This window comes from Neolamprologus brichardi, chromosome 15, assembly GCF_056152115.1.
Source record: "Neolamprologus brichardi isolate AB-2024 chromosome 15, ASM5615211v1, whole genome shotgun sequence".
Taxonomy (NCBI): domain Eukaryota; kingdom Metazoa; phylum Chordata; class Actinopteri; order Cichliformes; family Cichlidae; genus Neolamprologus; species Neolamprologus brichardi.
In genome coordinates this window covers 3740000-3760634 of record NC_142118.1, presented here as the reverse complement: position 1 = coordinate 3760634, position 20635 = coordinate 3740000, and the positions used below count along the sequence as shown (strand labels likewise).

Below are 20635 nucleotides of genomic sequence, written 5' to 3'. Positions count from 1 at the left end.
AGATATGAAACCAAACTGCATTGCATACATTCCACTTGTAGCAACTGCCAGTTCCCATGAATGGGATTCGTGGATTGCAATGACCAGAACACTCTCAGTGTGAAGCACCGATAATGGACTGATAAAAGATTCGTACCGTCAGATAACTAACCAGACAATAACACAGGAGCTAAGAAAGACTGATAAAAATATTTTATTTTATTTTATTTTATTTTATTTTATTTTATTTTATTTTATTTTATTTTATTTTATTTTATTTTATTTTATTTATATATTATTATTATTTATTATTTTATTTTATACATAAGTGATAAATATAGATACTATAGGAATTCAAAGGTTGGTGATTTTGACCCGAGCTTAAAGGAGACGATAGTGAGAGATAGTGGCTTGATTATAAAATGATGCCACTATCTCTCCGTTTATGTGAAACACCGGTGCGGCCGCTGTAGGGCGCAGCGCGTCACTGTACTGAACGCAGGAGTGGAGACGCGCACCCCGTCTCCATCCTCCGCAGTCTCCTCTCCTGCCCGACAGACTGAGTGACTTGCAGATCACCTCACTGACAGCTCAAAACTAACCTGCTAACTGAGCGGCACCGGCTATTTCCCATCATCACGGGGTGAGTTGATATCTGGTTAATGCTTCTGTTATTATTATTTTTTAATGGGCTCTGGTGTTCATGTAGGTATGCAGACTGGTTGTTGATGGATGCACTTACAGTAACAGTAACGTGAGGGCAGACTACACAGGAGGCTGCTCCTCCTGCACGGGACATCGTCGCATTTGCGCTCCCGTTTGTGCCGTTTCTCAAAGCCAGCTGTGCAAACATGTCAAATGCTGCAGATCACGGTGGTGCCATGAATTACATTCTAGTTTTATTTTGATCTCAAGACAGGGAGTGTGTTCGTTTGTTTGTGTGGATAGGTGCGTGGTATTATTTAGTGAACTCTCCTGCCCTTGCATTTGTCTGTGCGCAAGCATATGAACTCTTTCTTCTGCCCTTGTGCTGACAGAGAAAGTGCCTTTAAAAAATGTGTGTGTGACACAACCTGTCTGACTTTGGTCTTTTCCTCTTGGCCTCATTCCAGAGCACCACAGCGTGTGAATGGCTGCAGAAAGCAGCAGGGTTGTTAGAGCAGAGGAGCAGGAGGAGCTCCCTGCCTCTGGAGCTGTCACTCACCACGCACACACCCGAAGTCAGAGCCACATCCAGTTTCAGCCTCTGACACACACCACTCACTGGCAGCAGGCTCCTCGCGCCCTCGCTCACACAAGGAGTCACAGCCACACTCACTTCAACAACAGCACCCCGTCACACACGCAGAGGTACGGCTGTCGCCTCACACACAGTCTTTCAGCCATGGCCAAGGGAGAGAGGGGCGTGCAAGGCTCTGAAGGAAAGCCCAATGAACCTTTGTTTCCCAAAACCTCTCAGCAGGTAAGATCTTCTCTTATCATTTATTTGTTGGTGATTTTTGTTTCTATTGTGCACTCTTGCATGTGTGCGCATTAATTTTAACTCTCATAGCTGTAACCTTTGTTTTGACAATTAAGGCTTGCTGAGACTTTCAATCTCAGTTGGTGTCTTTAAGGCTCAGAATGAGTCTGAATAACTTGATTGGATAAAGTTGGGAAATAGATCTGTTTATTTGCTTATCTGTTTGGGATTAATTACCTCCATTGTTTTCCTGTGACCTATAATCCCTCAGATAACACATTCACTGTCCGGAAGCTGATTATTTTTCATGTGAGAAAGACTGTTTCCACTGATGACGGCAAGATCGGCTTGATGATTAGCTTCTTTTGTCTTATATCAGTGGTGACATGCAGTGAAAGAGGCAGTCATTATCACAGCTATTATAGGACTAAACAGTGACTAGAGGGCAAATTTGCTGTGATTAGAAAATGTGTTGCTTTATGTGTAATTTTTTGCTGTTGTCGTTTCATTTAACCTTATAGACGTTGCACAGTGTGTGTGATGAGTTGGTGTGAGGTATGCAAAGCTTTTTTGCGTGCATGGGAATGTGCTTGCACTTCAATCATGAGAAGATTATAGGTCCTCACAAGAACATCACCCACAGGCAAGGGAATGAAAGACAGACAACCAATTCCTTACATGGAGTATTGTTCCTTCGTAAAGACAGATACTACAGTTCGTGGTGTCATCTCAATGCAATACCATAATAGTTAGTCATCTATTCTTTGTTTCGTTACATTAGCTCAGGGTGTTCGGGGAACGGCAATTGAACCAGTTCTGCAACTATTTCATCTCTGCCAAGCTATCAAATATGCGACGCATTTTGTTTCATTGGATTTGACTTGACAGTTGAAATTTTACACGTTTGCTTCAATCAAATGGTTGTGAAGTGGATTACTCTTCAGGCAGCAGAACAGTGACGTGAAAATAAAGCACGAATCACTTTTTAGGGTTATAAATGGGATTTAAACAAACTCATCTTAGACAAAGAATTGAAATTAAATAAATCAAATGTACATTTACTGGACTAGCTAAAATGCTACAAAAGCTGTTAAGCTCAATACATACAAGTATAAAAGCGTTATAGTCTGATTTTCTGTTACAATAGTTGGATGAACTGCTTTTTTTTGCACATTTTAAATTGATTAAAGAAAAATGGTCAAAAAAGACGGGGAAGTTATTACACTATCTGAAAAGTTCAAATCAATAAATGCAAATTATGTGCGATAGAAACAGAACTGATGAATTAGTTGCCTTCACGTGAAGCTAGCGTGCTCCTAACCCCGCATCCTAACATGATGAGCATATGAAAACATCAGCTCTGTAACCGTCCTCAACTAAACTCACTTACTTTCCATCGTCTCTTGAATCTATAAATCTATACATGTCAAGTTGAGCTACCTTTAAAACAAAGGAAGGATTAAAGGTGTTTTACAGCGTAGACTCTTGCGTTCCATTCTCTCTGAAAGATGAGGACTACAAAAGGAATGTTGCACGTGAAACACATATTCTCTTTTAAACTACTCAGATGACATGATAGATGCACACTCAGTAGTAGCATGGGAAATTATACACCAAGAACTTTCCAATCCATCACAAAAGCGCTCGTCACATCGCGATGATATCTATTCATATGCAGTATTGTCGGGAGAAAGAATAAATCACTTCTGCGCACTAGTTCATGTTTCAATTTTGGATAAAATCCAAGGGCCTTGAGCCATGTCACTAAGCCTACTGTGGACATTTATAATGGCCTGCTGCCATCACTTTACTTTCATGCTTATAATCCATAAGCTGAATGGAGGGCAAAAAGCTGCTCTTGTTGACACACATAACTGGATTCTGTGGCGTAAACCTGGTGCACCAAAATGTCCAAAACCCTTTCAGCGACTCAACATGGATCCATTTTTACCAGTTTGACATAAGCATTGCAAACACCGAGTGTGTGCAAAAAGCTCAGTTTTTCCCTCCCTCGCTTCTTTAATTATTCTCAGTCCTAAATCATTTTCCCTCAGTTTCATTAACTTTAGAGATTAGTCTGTCCTTGCCCCTTTGCTCACTATGTGAACTCTCCAAGTACTCTGTTTTTAAATGTTTTTTCCCCTCCTCAGATAGTGTTTCTGTATATATACAGTTCATTTGTGTGTGTCTATGCTATGAACAGTAGCAGGGATATCCTGTTTATCCTCTTTGACGATAAGAAGTCAGTAATGAAAGATGGAGTGTAAGATTTTGGGGGGAAAGAAAAAGTGTTTTGAGACAGAGAGAGAGTATTTTCTGCACATCATCAGTTAAACAGCGTTCTCCAGACACCAAAGACTTTGATTTTTTTTCCCTCTCCAATTAGGGGTAATTGCAGTGAGAGCAGAAGAAGAGAGAGTTTTGAAGCCGGAACCGCCGCGCAGCCTTTACTTACCTCTGACCCGCTTGTCTTGAGATTGAATAATTACACACCTCCCTCCTGGTAATTGTCGTTCTCCAACCCCTTCCATATTTTGATGGGGGGGGAAGAGAAAATGTGAGGCGGATAATAACAGTGTGTCAGTAGGGGTTGAGGCCACTTTGGTGATTTATGTCTTTCATGCAGCTCTGAGGGGAGTAGCTGTGGACCAGCCTGGCCACTAGATGTGTGTCGACTCTGCTGTTTGTGCGTCTGACACTAAAGGTTGCGCCGTCCAGAAGGAGAAAAGGGGGAAAAAAGGTCGATATGTGTTCACAGCCAGTTGTAAATATTGGGCTCTCCTAGACTGTGGTGTCTCGTCGTCTTCGCGTCTGAAGATGAAAGCTCGCCCTTGCTAAACACAAATGCGCAGAGTCACATGCCTGATGGTTTTAGCAGAGCACGGGGAAGGAAATGGAGACTCGGTGGGTTTCTTCGGCTCCTCTGTGGGCTCTGTGTCTGCACACATAGACCACAGTGCTAACAGCTGGCAGGGGGTCTTCTTCTGATCCTTTTTTTTGAAAATGTATTTACACACAGTCACATTCCCACACAGTCATGAATGAGCAAAGAGAGGCAAAGATAAAGGGAGATGTGATCACCGTATTATGCAGTTTGGGGTGGGGGTTATTTGAAGGAGTGCAGTTCACAGTCAAACAGATGTCATATGTGACGTTTCTTTACACTGAATCACTGCATCATTGCAACAGGAAGATATAGAGGAAATGTTATTTTTGGAGCACCAAGGACACCTCTTTGTGTTGCAAGCCTGTTCTGATGACTTAAATAATGTGAGAAGGACACGCCTTCATTTGTGTTGGTGTGTCTGGGAAGAGTTTCTGACTGAAGGAACTTACAGTTTCATCATTTTTAAATATGCTTATGACTATTCTAGTTAGGGATGCACCGGTACCGATACTGGTATCGGGGCCGATACTGTAAAATGTGTGTGTACTCATACTCTTAAAAGTTAACCGATACCATGAACCGATACCAACTTATTTCATTAATCAGAGGGTGGCTTATCATTTCTGTTGTAGTTGTTTAGATTGGCCACTAGGGGGCCAATTATTATTGGACACTCTTCAATAATTTAAAAGTTTAATTTATTCGCAAACCTAATTTGTATTTATTTTATTCCAAACAGAAGTGTTTATTTATTATTCGGAAAGCTCGAGACAGTGCCAATAGTTCAGTGATATTTTGTTAAATTACAATGTGGAGACTCTGCAATAACTTAACAGAAGTGCTTATTTTTCACTTGAAATTTTTTTGTGGTCATTTTTATTAAGATTTTATTTTTTATCGGCAGAGAATATAATAAAACCTGTCTTCCAATTCATTGCATTTGTGTGTGCGTGTGTGGTAGAAGTATCGTTTTTTGTACTCTGTATCGGCAAGTACTCAGATCCAAGTATCGGTATCGTATCGGTTTGAAAAAATTGGTATCGTTGCATCCCTAATTCTAGTCTTGTATGTGGAATAAATATATACTTACTGCTGTGATCTAAATATACTGGTGTTTTTTGTCCCTTCTCACATCTGTTTGCCCAGACCGACCTGAGCCAGAAGTTGTCGCTATGCAGCAAATTGTGTTTCGCCATCGGCGGCGCGCCCAAGGAAGTGGCTGCCAGCGCCACAGGATTCTTCCTGCAAATCTACCTGCTCGACGTTGCTCAGGTAAGCGCACTGGAAGCGACTTTCACAGATGAAAAAAAAATGAACTGGTATGGAAATGTGTGCCTGTGAGTTCCAGCGTGTCCCTGTTGCGCTCCTCAGATTAACGCCTTCCAGGCCTCCATGGTGCTGTTCATCGGTAAAGTCTGGGGTGCTGTGACCGATCCTGTGGTCGGTTTCTTCATCACAAAAAGCAAATGGACCAGGATTGGAAGACTCATGCCCTGGTGAGACCCTCTCCTCTCTCTCCATAAACTAATACAGGAAAGCTGAAATGATAATTTGTTCCCAGTTTGATGGAATTTTAAAAACTGGCTGTGTATTCTAATAAATGCCGGTTGATACCACTGGCAGAGACATTCACTGGGGATTCTTCCAATAAAACACACAAATACTAAGTGAATTCATAAATGTGTGTTCCCCAACTGGAATAAAAGCATACACTGCATAAAGTGGAAGTTATAAGACTGCATCATAATATCTATAATGATTGTCTTCACTAGGGCAGGGCGATATGACCAAAAATATTTATCACGATATACATTTGAAAATTTGCGATAACGATATAACTGACTATATAATTGACACTAGACAAAATACTTTACAACTCCACAACTTTATTAGTGCAAAAAATCCCATCAATGTATCTTCACTTAAAGAAGCAGTTGTTTTTTATGTGCATTAAAGTTACATAAAAATGTAACAATTCCTTGCTGACAGTTTAACCAAAAGGCATTTCCAGTGGAAACCGGTCAACATATCCTCAGCATAACCATGTATAATATCCACAAAACTTAAAAAGAGGTTATACACACACAATACCGTAATATTATGTTGAAGCACAGTACGTATCACTCCGCGAGGTGATACGTACTGTCGGAGCCGTAATGCTCCGACAATCCATCAAGCAGTGCGGCTTCGTAGCTTAGCAAAGTTGTACTGAAACATTTGACAGATTTTCGAGCGCCGTGTACATAAAATCGTTTCGAGGTCAGTAAACACAGCCAGAATTCATACATAAGGCACACGGGATTATAAGGGGTACTGTCGATTTTCAGAAAAATCAAAGGATTGATTTTAAGTGTGCCGTATTTTCCAAACAACACGGTAATAACGACGGCCTGCTAGCATGCTCTACCAAAAATTGTGCTTTGTTGTGTATCTGACGGACGAAAGCTAAACCAGTTCCACACCACTGAAGTTGCAGCATTTTAACAAACCAATTCTGGTTAATCCGTTTCATTTAACGATCCGCTTTCGCTCTTCTCATTCTGCGTCGCCGCCATGTACGTATGTAAACATAGGCAGTGCGCATGCGCGTTTTACCCATATTCTATCGCGATATTTTATTTTCCTATCGTTGCCCAAAATTACACCGGTATCACCGTGAACGGTATGATATAGCCCAGCCGTAGTCTTTACTCCAGATTCCTGTAAAGATTCAATCTAAACTGTTTATGGAACTATTTACCGAAACTATAAAGCTAGGTTATGTAATTCTTGGTTTCAGTGTCTTATGTAAAGGACTGTAATTTGTTGACAGACCCTGGGACTCACTTAGGTTTGCTCCCACTCTCTCAGACATAATATGGCCCCCCACATGATGCTAATGTTTATGCAAAAACCACAACAAAAACAAGCCGTGTGCTCCAGTTTTGCAAAATTATTCTCCAACTGGAGTTTGTCACCTGAGGATTGTGCTAGATAAACAGCCGTTATGCTTGAATTTGTTGTTTTAGACGCTCCCTCTGATTAGTTATACAGTCTGTACACTTCAAGGACGTGGGCTGCTCTTTTTGACTTTTGAACGCCACACAAGGAGAAAAAACAGAGACGTTCATCTGCATTTGTTCATAAATCATCCGCTGGTGCTCTCTTAAATACATTTATGTAATGTGCCACGTCCCATTTCTTTTTGCTTTATCTGCAAACTCAACCTCAGCATCTCAGGGGGCTTTGAGTGCAATTAGAATTTTGCGACTCTGTAAGTCTGGATTATAAGACGCTATCGCCTCAGTTTCGAAAATCATCCCATAAGCAGCTAAACGTGTGTGTATGTGTTTTTCGAGTACATGTCTTTTGAACACACTGGCATGACACTTGATGTAATTACACAGGCAGGCAATCTAATGCTCCTCCATTATAAACCATAGATTAAACACTGGCTGACAGTGCTGGAGGGGGACCAATCAAGTGTGGCCAGCCAGCCACATTCAGTAGCAGACAGATGCTGATGTTAAATCAGCTTCGATTACCCCTGGGAAGCTGTCGGTGTGCACATATGTGCGTGTGCCCACTGTGAACTTGTGGTGTTTATGGGTATTTTTAATGTGTGTTTTTGGTCATAATTGCGATGAGATGCGTGCAAAGCCTTCTTTGGGAAGTCCCTTCTGTCCATTGGGCAGGAAGTGCTTTTCTCTTCCCTCTGGCTGACACATCCACAACCAGACATTAAGTGATTTGTATCTGTGCCTTCAGTTCTTAAGGATGGAGTCTTTTAGCCTAAAACGCATCCCTTGGGTACTGCCGTGTTTATTATTTGTGAAGGCAGCAAACCACCATCACTGTGGCAAGCCTGAGAAAGCAGATTTATCAGATTGTCTCCATCAGAGACAGACAGAGTGAGAGTTAAGTGACAGAATTTGTTTAGTTAAGTAAATGTAGCCAAAAACAGACAATAAAAGTATATTCAATTATTAGTAAGTGTCCTACAGTTATAGCTTTAAATACCTGAGAGCTGAAAAGTATCATCCGCAAAACTCAAAATGCTACAAACCCGTATTTTAATCTTAACAAGTGCTGAACTTCTGTTGACTGCGGTAGCGTTTGTTTCATTAGCCGTGACAGCTATCAGGCTGACCGCTGTACAGACCGGTCAGCAAAGTCCTCGCAGGGACACATTTAGAAAACCTTGCTGTCTAAGCTGCACACACATCCGTTGTTGGGTTCAGCGCTAGTAGCCTTGACACCAGATTGCAGGTCGGCTAACTAAAATGCCCTCACTTGGGTTTGGGAGCACTGTGACAAACATAGATGGGAGGTTTTGATGAAAACAAAGAGATAAATACATGAAACAAAAGCAGGTGTAGCTGGCGAACAGTTTTATGGTTCCTTGTGTTACAGAGAACTTGTCACAGTCGTCACATGTAAAGAAAGCTAATGCTACAGTCACACGAGGGGAAGCAGTGGTTAGATACTGCAGTATGAACAAAATTATTGCTTGTAATCTCGTTGCCTTTGAAATGGGTGCTTTGAAGGAGAGGTGCAGTTCTGTGCCGTCTTCAAAGCATCTTTGGTGCATCACAACGGCGATCAAACAACAATGAGACGGAGTTAGTCTGCTATCAGCTTGTGATTGAATGGGGTCAAGTTGCAATCACTTTGGGATTAGATCCTATATGGTTTGCAGTGTGCTAGCAATCAATCTGAGCTTAAAAATTACACAGCGATTATTTGCAAACCCACACTGAGCTGTCTGAGAGTGATTTCAGACAATCTGACCCAAACTGCAACTGTCTGGAGACAAGTTGCCTCCCTAAAGGCGACCACTGTGATCACCCCTGCGCCTCGACAGCCTGCTAATCTGAGCGATTACTGCAAGCAAAATCCTTCACCGCAACCAGTGATTTTTACTAGTCCCAACAAATGTAGTGGTTTTAAATGTACTTATATATCCACTGGGATATATGAACATGACTAAGCCTAAAATCAGCAAAGAAAGTGTAATCTCACCTACACAACCTCTTCCAAATCCCCTTTGCCCAGTCGCACATCTTTTAATTAAAATGCCGCAAGTGTCCTCGACAAGTCACTGAGGAGAGAATTGTAAGTGCCAGCTACTTATCAATCTTCTCTGGTTTAATTAAGGCTGTGCAAATTATTAGGACAGGTGTGACAGGTGTGTAGTCATGCGTGCATGACGTGTGAGAGAGTATGCTAGTGTTTGTGTGTGCTTGTGTGTGTGTGCGTGCCTTTGTTGCCTCTCCCCGGACATAGTCATCTTGCAGGAACATTCTAACTGTCCCATTCACCGGCCCCGGGGCCCTTTCATCGCTCCCATGACCAAGCGGTCAATACTGCAGCACCAGCGATGTCAGTCGCCTTTGTTACAGCAAACAATCAGGAAGAGAGTGAGGTAGCCAAGCTGGATGATGCCAGAAATGACTGCAATCAGCCTCTCTCTACCTCTTTCTCCCACTTTCTCTTTCCTGGCGAAGAGCGGGTCAGAGGTCAGAGCCCCCGTGGGTTTTGTGACAGTCACCTAAATTCAATCGCTCTGTTTTTTCCCCCCCACCTGCAGGTGTGGCTGTGCTACAGCTATTCCGGTCTGCACTGCGGGATAAACTCCATTTACTGTTTAGAGGAGCAGGGTTGGTGATACATACTGTCTGCAGCCAAGTCATGCTGTCCATCATCCATCATCTGTCAGCATTTCTCTTCATTTTGAAGCACACAGCTGTTTGCTTTAACCATAATGATACATATCCGTTGTTTACTTATGTATTATACATGGCCCACAACGTTTTAGAAAAAAAAATCCAAAAAACATAGCACAACACGACAGAATTGCTTCATGCTGCGTTTGCACGAGTGTGGACTACATATTTGTGTGCTTGTGTATGTGGATCTTTCATGAGGATTTGAAATACTGTGGTATTCCCCTCCCAAGGCAGATTCCTGCCATGCTTACAACATTATCATTTAGCATTCAGCTTAAACTGACTGTAATCTGACAGAAATATGGCCTCAAATTACCAGCGCTATGAAAATGACAGAGCACAGCTGCTGTAACACTTACTGTGACAGGTTGAAGCGGTGACAATGGAGGATTTGAATTCAGATCCAAGTTTGCCGCCTTTTTAGTAGGTGGTGTTTTTTTTAATGAAACCTTTTCAGAAACAATCTGATATTTTTGCTTCGGTATGTTTAGTTTTATCTGACACACTGTCATTTGTTTTCTACAGGATGGTGGGTTGCACTCCCTTCCTGGTGATCTCGTACTTCTACCTGTGGTACGTTCCTCCTTTCAGTGGCAGCCGGTTCATCTGGTACCTCGGCTTCTACTGCCTCTACCAAACCCTCATCACCGTGAGTATGCACGCTCTGTCAGAGCTGTGTGCGTTTAAGAAATTCAGATTTATGTGTGTGCGATGCTTCAGATCACTCGGAGGGACTGCGCATGCAGTACAAGAGAGATGTCAAGTTGAAACGGGAGATAAAAGCTCGGACTGATGCAGCTCACAGTCTGCAGATGACAGATTATGTAACGTATAGACAAAACGCAGGAAACGTTGGGAATAACAAGGTTTCAAAGTGGAAATGATTACAGTCATCTCATGCAGGCTCTGACAGCCCCTCGTAGGATTTCTGCTTTGATTTGTGAGATGAGCAGCAGATTAAAACCCAGAGCGCTTAAACACCTTACCTCAAATGGGGAAGTGTAGCTATTTAGGTTCCCTTTTGTTGTGATGGTCCAAACCATTCCTCCTCCGCCTCTTTCTGTTCTGATTCTGGGGCACCCCATATAGTATGTGCTGCAGAGCATGTAGCCCACTGCAGCCACACTGTGGTGAGCTGTAACGGCATGTCATTCTAACTACTTGATAAGTATACGGTCAGTCCTGCCAGGAACCTCTTGCCGGATAAATGCTGGTTGCCACTTTTAGCCGCCCTTCATTGTCTCTGCCTGTGTGTTTGTGTGAAGTTTTCTGGGAAAGCGCAGCTGTTATCATTCACATTCTGTAAACAGAGGTTAGAATTCAACATTTCCTTTGTTTATGCAATCAACTAATAATAGCTTTCCATCTAATTAATCAGTTTTCATTCACCTCTGTGTAGGAAAGTTTGATTCCCAAATGTGTTTGCGTCCAGTAAAAGCCCCATAAATGACATGCTGTACAGGAGCGATGGCTGAAAAAAGTCCTTACAGAGTCACATTTATTTTCGTTGTGGCTATGCATACTCATTTGGCCACAGTGCTGACTGAGCCCTTGTGTAAATTACAAAGTGAAGCAGGACTTGGTTTGCTCGCCTTTTCTCTGGGAGAGGTGGTGAGAAAGGAGAAAACAGATCTGAGGTTGGCCAGCATGGAAACTGCAGAAATTGCTGTTGATATTTATATACCGTGTATATTTTCCTTCAGCATTCTCTCTGGAATATATAGATAAAAGGCATTAAGGGTGTTCCCGGTTATGAGCCAGATTTTGTTTTTAACAGTTTGACTGGACTTTAGCACAGTAGGGCTATGAGTTACATTCTTCTTTTGCATACATGGACTGTCAAAAAATGATGGACATAGCCACTGAGACATCACCCATTGTTTTAAAGCTTTGAATTTAGTATTTTGGCTGCAACAATCTTGTTTTTCTTTTCTCGTTTTGCTTCTTTGTTTGTTTGTTTTTTTGGAGCCAGAAGACATGCTAAACGATCAGCTAATGGCAACAAGCCTGGTTAGCCAAACACAAAAATGCTAGCTTTTCACTCATCAGAATTGGGTTGTTTTCTTGGTCACACCATGTTATTTGTTAGATAATTGCACCAAATAAAATAATTTGACATAATTTAATATAGAATAATTTAAGAAAATTGGTCCAAAAGAGACCAAGAAGATCTTAGCTAACAACCTCAGTTAGCTGAGGTGAAGGCTAGCATACAGTTAGCAGCTACACTGACTCACTTAAATCTCACCTAAATAATAATGAGTAATAAGAAGTAAAATATATTAGAGGAGTAGGAAATAAGCTTTACACATTAATAATTTCTTGTTCCAGACCACAATATTTATTTCTGCTGTAATGTTGGTCATTTTAACATAGGCGGCTTAAGGGACTTTTTGAGCCAGCTTAAGTGACTATTTGAGGAAGCTTTATGGCACTTAAGTGGTTTACTTCTTCAGCCCCTGTAAATTGTTCTTTGTTTAAATGCTAATATCAGCATGGTAATGTGCAAACATTTTTAAGGATGAAGGCAATCTTTTTAGATTTAGGTACTTGGAAAAGTTAAGAGAGAGATCTAAGGAGCTTGGAAAGCAAAGTGTCTGGACTTCTTTGAGTTGCTTGAAGATGTTTCACCTCTCATCCAAGAAGCTTCTTCAGTTCTGCGGGGACTATTTGTGGGGACTATTAACATGCTTGCTTAATTTTATGGCTATCTATCTATTAGATTTTGACACATACTATGAAAAAATGTCCACCTCATGTTGGTGCCTGAGGGTAGGAAACTACTGTTGTTATGATTCGTCTTCTGGGAACCACAATCGGAGCGCAAAATTCGGTTGTAACTGATTCAGTAGCAGCGGAGACACATTTTGTTCTGGACCAAAGTATTACAACCTTCAATCTTCTAGAAATAAGCCGCTAGCAATGCTAAAAATAAAATAAAATATTATCTTTTCCTTTCCTCGGGAGACTTGTGCAACTGTTTGTCTGCTATGCAGGACTTGCATTTATTTCTGTCCACGTCTTTCTGCTCCTCTTTAGTGTTTCCATGTGCCTTATTCTGCTCTCACAATGTTCCTGAGCACGGACCAGAAGGAGAGAGACTCAGCCACTGCCTACCGTAAGTTTTAATATGCACAAAGTTCTTAATGCCTGCAGTGCTGAATTAATCTTTGCTCCAGCTTTTCATTTGCATAGCGTTTGAAGTGCTGCAACCAAGAGTTGGATCTTTGCTCATTTGATGGCAGGAATGACAATGGAGGTCCTGGGGACACTTGTGGGTGCTGCCATCCAGGGACAGATTGTGGCCAGCGCTCACACTCTGAAACACTGCCCTACCAGCAACATGTCGGCTGGTTACCTTGGCAACAGCAGCGGGGCAGAGATCGTGAAGAGCATGGTGCACTCTAAGGAGTACCTGTCATATGCTGTAAGTATCACCGTGCCAAGCCAGGAAGCCAGGTGCGCTAAAAGTAGGGCAAAGAGTTGGTTTGAAAATAACTTCTAGTTTACCTCGGGGCTGTGGTGTGTTTGTGTGTGTGCTCAAGGCAGTTATAGAGAATATTAGAGGCTAAAAAAAGCAGTGATGAATGAAAAGGAGGACTGTTCACAATTGGCTCCATATTTACTGTCTACAGGTTCTTTTACCTTTTTACTCCTATATTTACCTCGTGGGAGTAAAAGGAAACACCACTGTTTGATATCTGATCCTCGCACCCTGAGCCAGTTTCCCCCTCACCACCACAAAGGGGGTGCTTCCCCTGGCATCACACTCCACATCTTGCCCCATTGCACTGAGGGGTCGCCACAGTCTGCCAGTCATTGGGCTTGTTTATGCCTCACCCAGAACATTTGAAGCCATCTTAGATGTGCTCAATATATTAGTGTCTTATTTGCAGTTTAGGTTAAAGTTGGAAAAAAAAGGGGAAAGGCAAACATTCATGTCCGCATTTCAGTTTGCAGAACTGTGAATAAACTGAGCATCCATCATGAGGCTTTTTTTTGTGAAGATGAAACAAGCCAGAGTCCAATCTGTCCAGTGTTGGATTTGGGGTTGCACCGCAGCTATTTGGGCTTCAAATGGTTCTTTTTCAATGGATTTTGGGTGAACCCTATCAGGGCAGCCCAAACCCTCTGCAGCCACCCACTAAATTCCTCCGTGGTTGCTGGTGAGGGTGGCACACCGTCTGGGCAAACTCCGTCTGCCCTCAGAAACAGGGAGTGTTTGATGTGCATAAATAATAATGACCTGCTGGGCTGAGCCGCATGGAAAAATAGCAAACAAACAGAGGTTGTTTAAGGCAGAGCAGTTCCTGTTGGTTTACAGCTTTAAATGTCTGTATTTTGGGATACGGATAGATTGAGGTTTCTTCCTGTTCCTGCTAGTATTTGGAAAGCACGGATAGTTTGGCTCCCCATAGATGTCACATTAATAAATCATGCACTGGTGAGTGATAGAATGACAAAGAATTGAAGAAAAGAAAAGCCATGTAGGCTAAAAAACTGACACATTCTGTGTCGTTTGTTTCCAAAAATTGATCTATAGCGTGTTAAAAAGAAAGAGTTAAATTTTTTAGGGCACTATGAATTAAAGATTGCAGAAAGTCTCAAAATAGACTGTGTTGTGTCGCCTCCATGAAACGAGATATCTAGATGGAGATATGACTGTACGTTTCTTTCTCTCTGCAGAAGCAGGTGTACACGATAGCTGCCGGCGTTATTGGAGGAGTATTCGTCATCTGCACTGTGGTGATGTTCCTGGGTGTCAAAGAGAGAGACGGTGAGGACTTAATTTTTGTGTGATTGTGTGTTAATGAGTATTGAAATTGACCAAAAAAAAGGTTAATCAGTTGTAATAGATGGTAAATGGCCTGTATTTATATAGCGCTTTACTAGTCCCTAAGGACCCCAAAGCGCTTTACATATCCAGTCATCCACCCATTTACACACTGGTGATGGCAGCTACATTGTAGCCACAGCCACCCTGGGGCGCACTGACAGAGGCGAGGCTGCCGGACACTGGCGCCACCGGGCCCTCTGACCACCACCAGTAGGTAATGGGTGAAGTGTCTTGCCCAAGGACACAACAACCGAGACTGTCCAAGCCGGGGCTCGAACCGGCAACCTTCCGATTACAAGGCGAACTCCCAACTCTTGAGCCACGATCGCCCCACGATAGTTGACATTCACTTCATGAAAAAGGTTTCATGAAAAGGTCACGCAAACATCTTCAAAAACTGTGTTAAAAATGGACAAAATCGCTCACAGTGTGGAAGGTCTCAAAGGACACCAGGTTAACTTGTCACCAACTCTCCATCAGGAGAACGGTGATCAACAGTGGGTGCTTGGCAGGAAAAAGCCACTGCCCTACAAAAACAACCCTCTTGCCTTTGTGAAGCTTGCCAACGGTCACGTGGACAGGCTGCTTGAACAATGTTTTGCGGACAGGAATGACCAAGATAGAACACTTTGGTTTTAAATGAGAAGCTTTATGTTAAGAGAAAAGAAAACACTTCATTCCAACCATAAGAGTCGACCCCACCTCTGAAAAATAGGGTTTTAGTAATGTTCCGCACCGGAACAGCATCATAGAAAACGTCTGGACATCTGAACCAAATCCAAGTGATTCATAAAGCAAAATAATGGCCTTAAGCAAACATTTCTGCCAAGGAAGGTTATTGCTTTGAAACAGTTTGAGTAGAGTTTGGACGTTGAGCCGACAGAAATGTTGTGGAAAGACTTGAAGTGAGCAGTTTAAGTGAAGAAAATCACAAACATCTGACAGTTTAACCGGTTCTACACAGAGGAATGGACATGGATTGGAATACATCTAAATCAATGTGCAGGCTGGTCAACGGTCAGCAGAAGAATTTAGTAACTATTTTTACTCTTGTAATATTTATATAAAAAATCAATTAAACTAAACTAAAACTGTTATTCAGTGAGGCCCCTGAGGAACTGTTTCAGGATTAAACCAGTTTCGCTGAGACCAAATTAGTCTTCTACCCAACATACTTCATAACTGGACTTTTGTTGCATGATACCAGTATAATAAAATTAAAAAAACAAACACAAACAGGCAAAATTTAATCTAAACCTATCTAGAAATTGATAACACAATACTTAGAGTTACTGGAATATGTAAGAACATATATACTGGGCTACGTCTCATAGATGTGATCACATTAGCCCTCATTCTCTGCTCTTTATTATAAATGACACCTCTAACTGAGACGAGCACAGTCCACTGCAATGCAGGGGCAGTTCCAGTAGTTCCAGTGAGCAAATCTATCAGCTTTCCCTTGCTGGGTGTTATTTGATATACTGCTTATTCTAATTCCTCGTGTTTCAGATCCATACGCCCCGAAGACCGAGAAGCAGGTCTCTTTCCAGCAGGCCTTCGTCCTGGTGATGAGGCACGGGCCATACCTCTCTCTGACCGCTGCATTCCTCTTCATCACTGTTGCCATTCAGGTAAATTTATTGGCAGAGCACTTCTCAGTCATGACACTCGGCCTTACAGTAAATGGAGACCTTACAGCGTGGGAGAACTGCTGGCGCTCGATGATGATTTGATCAGAGTAGAAGAGCACTTACTGAAAGCTCATCGTTTTTAAGCGTGTTGTGAGTCGCAGGGCTATTTGGAGTGATACCAGCAGTGTGTTCTTGCTTTTTGTTTATCACATGTGCGCGGATGCTCGCTTTTCAACCTCAATTTAACGCTGTTTAAATGATTGCAAACTTGTCAAATTTTGCATCAGATCTGGTTCTCTGTTTCATATATCCTCTCATCTCAGAGGAGTTATCAGCTGTCTTCTGCGAAAGCCCCAGAGCGGGAATAAATCCCGGCAAAAACACTGTCAGCAGCTTCTCCAGTCACTTTATTTGGCGCTCAGCATAGCAAGAGTGCACAGCTACAGTGCTGAATAGACAAGACTGAATATCTGAATGTTTCATCTCTGCTTTTTGCAGCTGATCCAGAGCAACTTTGTCCTCTTCTGCACTTATGCAGCCGACCTGAGGGATCATTTCCAGAATATTGTCCTGACCATCCTGGTGAGTGCAGCTTTTAGCACTGAAGATCTGCAACATTAACGTAACCAAATGTAACACCTTATGCATTTTAACTACAAGGTAATGTGGGGAGCTCGACTTCATTTCACATCATGTGCCACATAATCAATGTGAAGAACTTTTAACTTCAAATTTAATCCCTGAGACATCTTATTATAGAAAAAAAAGGAATGAACAGTACGTTCTTGTACATGATGAAGAAATGCTGCTGTTGTAAATGAAAGAAATCTGTCAGCATAAGAGGCATAATTTGTAAAAAAAAATAAAATAAACATGTAAAATTACAATTTAATTCAATTTAATTCAGTTTTATTTACGTAGCACCAAATCACAACAGCAGCTGCCTCAAGGAGGTTTTAATTGTAGGTAAAGAACTGACAGTGATACAGAGAAAACAACAGTCAAACAGTACCCATATGGGCGACAGTGGGAAGAAAAAACTCCCTTTTAACAGGAAGAAACCTCAGCAGAACCCTAATTGAATTTTATATCTATTACCTACTAGGGGTGGGGGAAAAATCGATACTGTGTAGCATCGTGATATTTTGTTTGCTAATAATGTATCGATACAGGGACAGCAGAAATCGATATTTTGTTACAAAAAGGTTTTTGTGCTCTGACTTCAGAGCATGTTGATCCTTTTTCTGAGCAAGAATCCTGACATTCCTTCACTGTCCAAATGTGTTTCACTTTTTTTTGGCACCAATAAACATGACAGTTTACTTATTTTAATTTAAGACATGTTTTATTTTAATTAAGTTTAAAACTTTTTTATTTAATGTAAAATTATATTTTGTTTTAATTTACTTTCAAATTCTTCAGTTGCTGAAGGGGCTGCATAGTTTTCATAAACTGCATAGTTCAGAATAGCTATAATTGTACCAGATGGTTGCGTTCAGTTAAGTTGGACTAGACTGTAATACAAACCGTTCAGTTTGTCAACAATAAAACTGAAATGAGAGAAAGACTGAGTGTGAGACTTTGATATTAGATAAAATGAATATTGATAAAGTTTACCTTTATGTACAGAATCTGAATATCGCAAAATATTTTAAAAAATTGCAATAATATCGTATCGTGCGTCAAGTATTGTGATAATATTGTATCGTGGGATGTATGGTGATTCCCATCTCTATTACCTACTTTGGTGTAGTATGAATGACCACCAGGAGGAAAAGCTGTAAAATGTGTGAAAACACTGTTAAAAATCCAAAATCTGTGCAAATCTGTGTCATTTACATTTCCAAAGCCGGATTGAAGTGTTCGCGTTACTTGGTGTAAAGGATTATTATTTTGTCCAGTATTAGCACTACTTATCATGTTATTTTAAACGTTGACCATCTTTCCTAATACTATTGTTTCTTTTGCCCATTCGTCCATCCATTCGCTTCCGCTTTCTTTTGTAAGTTCTAAATTAACTTACAGACTAAGTCACTTTACGCCTTTGCACACGTTTGCTCAGGTATCCGCCGTAATAAGCATTCCACTGTGGCAGTGGTTTCTGCAGAGATTTGGAAAGAAGACGGCAGCTTTTTGTGGCATCACTGTGAGTAAATTCATTCAGCTTTGACCATCAGACTTTTTGTTTGTGCCTTCTTGTGGATGAGCTTTTAAAGTGTTTGTCTTGACCAAAGAAGCAGTTTTAAGAAAGTTTGTTTTTTATGGATGTGTGTTTGTCTCTCCAGTGGATCCTGCCCTTCACACTGATGCTGGTGTTCATCCCTAACGTCATAGTGGCTTACGTTGTGGCCGTCTCCTCTGGACTCACCGTGGCTGCATCGCTCCTCCTGCCATGGTGAGACTCAACAGTTCAGATGAAACACGCTCGTCAACATAAATTAGGTGTAAATATTTGTGCTAAAATTTTAAAAGCCCTGTAGTCAACGGTCCCGTGAGCGTCCCTGCCATCTGCTAAGTAATATAAATTTGGTTGCCCCGCCCCTTGTTATAAAGGATTAAATAAAACTGAAATCCCCTAAGCCGCTGATATTGTTTACCTAAATTCAACCCTGCTATATGTACGCTCTGCTGTTCATTTTAATCCCCTTTGATTTGATGCAAAATGTCATTAATCAAGCCATTCTGTCAGAGGGCCCTGAGCGCTCACCAAGGTCATGCCACGGTCATGAAATGATGTCATTTTTAAGAATTACAGGACCCGTCTACTATAAATCTTCCATACCATCACAGAGCCCCGGCAACGCCGGAGGTATCACTACATCTGTTTTCCAGTCGTTGCTAAGGCCCTCGCCTCTCCTCATTCATCTCTTTTCCCCTCCCTTGAAAAACCTAAATTACAGCCTCCTGAGGGGGGCCTGTTTATTTTGGAAGGGGCTGATTGTTTATCCTGTCCCGCCCGCTGCTCATCATCTAATCGTGTTATTAGCTCTGTAATTTTGGCCCACTGGTATATCAGAGCTCTGACCTCACATCGCTGCACGCTGCCATCCTGACTGCACGTGTGAGATAACCTAAGTAAGAGCACGAGGGAGGTCTCGGCGCGTATCAGCCTAAAGTTTTACCATGGCTCACTGTGATGTTGAACTTTTATGACAAACGACATATGCTCATTCAGCTCTGCACGCCTGTTTTTGTGCTTCAATCCAGGTCGATGCTGCCAGATGTGGTGGATGACTTCAGGTTGGCCAACCCCTACTGTAAAGGCCACGAAGCCATCTTTTACTCCTTCTATGTCTTCTTCACCAAATTTGCCTCTGGGATCTCCCTGGGAGTGTCCACCCTCTGCCTGGAGTAAGTCTGCATTACTGCTACACATGCATGATAAACGTCTGCACTTAGCATGATACCTCACCGAAATGCATTAACCCCTGGTGCGATGCATAATTCATCACACGAAAGGTGTCGAGTTTGCTCATTTGCAGGGCTGCACAGTCCGGCCCGATGCTCATTTCCTCTCGCGCATTTTAACAGAGCCTCTCCGTCATTGCTTGTAGGTTTGCAGGATACGACACAGGCGCCTGCAAGCAGCCTCCCCCTGTGGTGTACACCCTGAAGCTGCTGATCGGCGCTGCCCCAGTGGCCTTCATCGTCACGGGCTTAATGATCCTGCTCCTCTATCCCATCACTGAAGATGTACGGCTTAGGAATAAAGTCTGCCTGGAGGAGCTAAGGTGAGAAAGAAACCTGTAACCTTTGACCTCTATACTGACATTTGAAGTGTATAGGAGAAAATTGCCTGGACTCAAACGCTGTATTTGAAACCAGTGTCTCTGTGTCTCTCACATAGGAAACAAAGCATCGGCTCCAGAACAGCGGAAGAGCCGAGTAACGTGTGACCTAAACGTCGAATGGAGTGAAGACGCGAAGCCACGGATTCCAGTAATGCGTCTGGGAAGTTGCTCATTAGTGTACATTACACTGCTAAATAGATTTAATGTAAACATTTTTGTTTCATTTTCACATGTATTGTACAGTCATACTGGATATATATAAATATATGAGATTACTTAATTTATATAAATGAATGTGTAGAGTTATTTGCTGTGTTTAGCTCTACAACACTGTTAT

General features: G+C 41.9%; 1 protein-coding gene across 1 annotated transcript; it reads left to right on the top strand.

Annotated features, from left to right (window-relative positions):
* Positions 1–489: 489 nt before the first annotated feature.
* Positions 490–20623, top strand: mfsd2b (MFSD2 lysolipid transporter B, sphingolipid). The gene is made up of 15 exons (XM_087852011.1): positions 490–622; positions 1092–1441; positions 5475–5600; positions 5700–5824; positions 10562–10685; positions 13076–13154; positions 13282–13463; positions 14723–14813; positions 16386–16507; positions 17006–17089; positions 18570–18653; positions 18793–18902; positions 19715–19858; positions 20062–20238; positions 20355–20623. The coding sequence occupies exons 2-15, from the start codon at positions 1109–1111 to the stop codon at positions 20401–20403; spliced, it is 1830 nt and encodes a 609-aa protein (XP_087708137.1). The 5' UTR covers positions 490–622; positions 1092–1108; the 3' UTR covers positions 20404–20623.
* Positions 20624–20635: the final 12 nt, after the last annotated feature.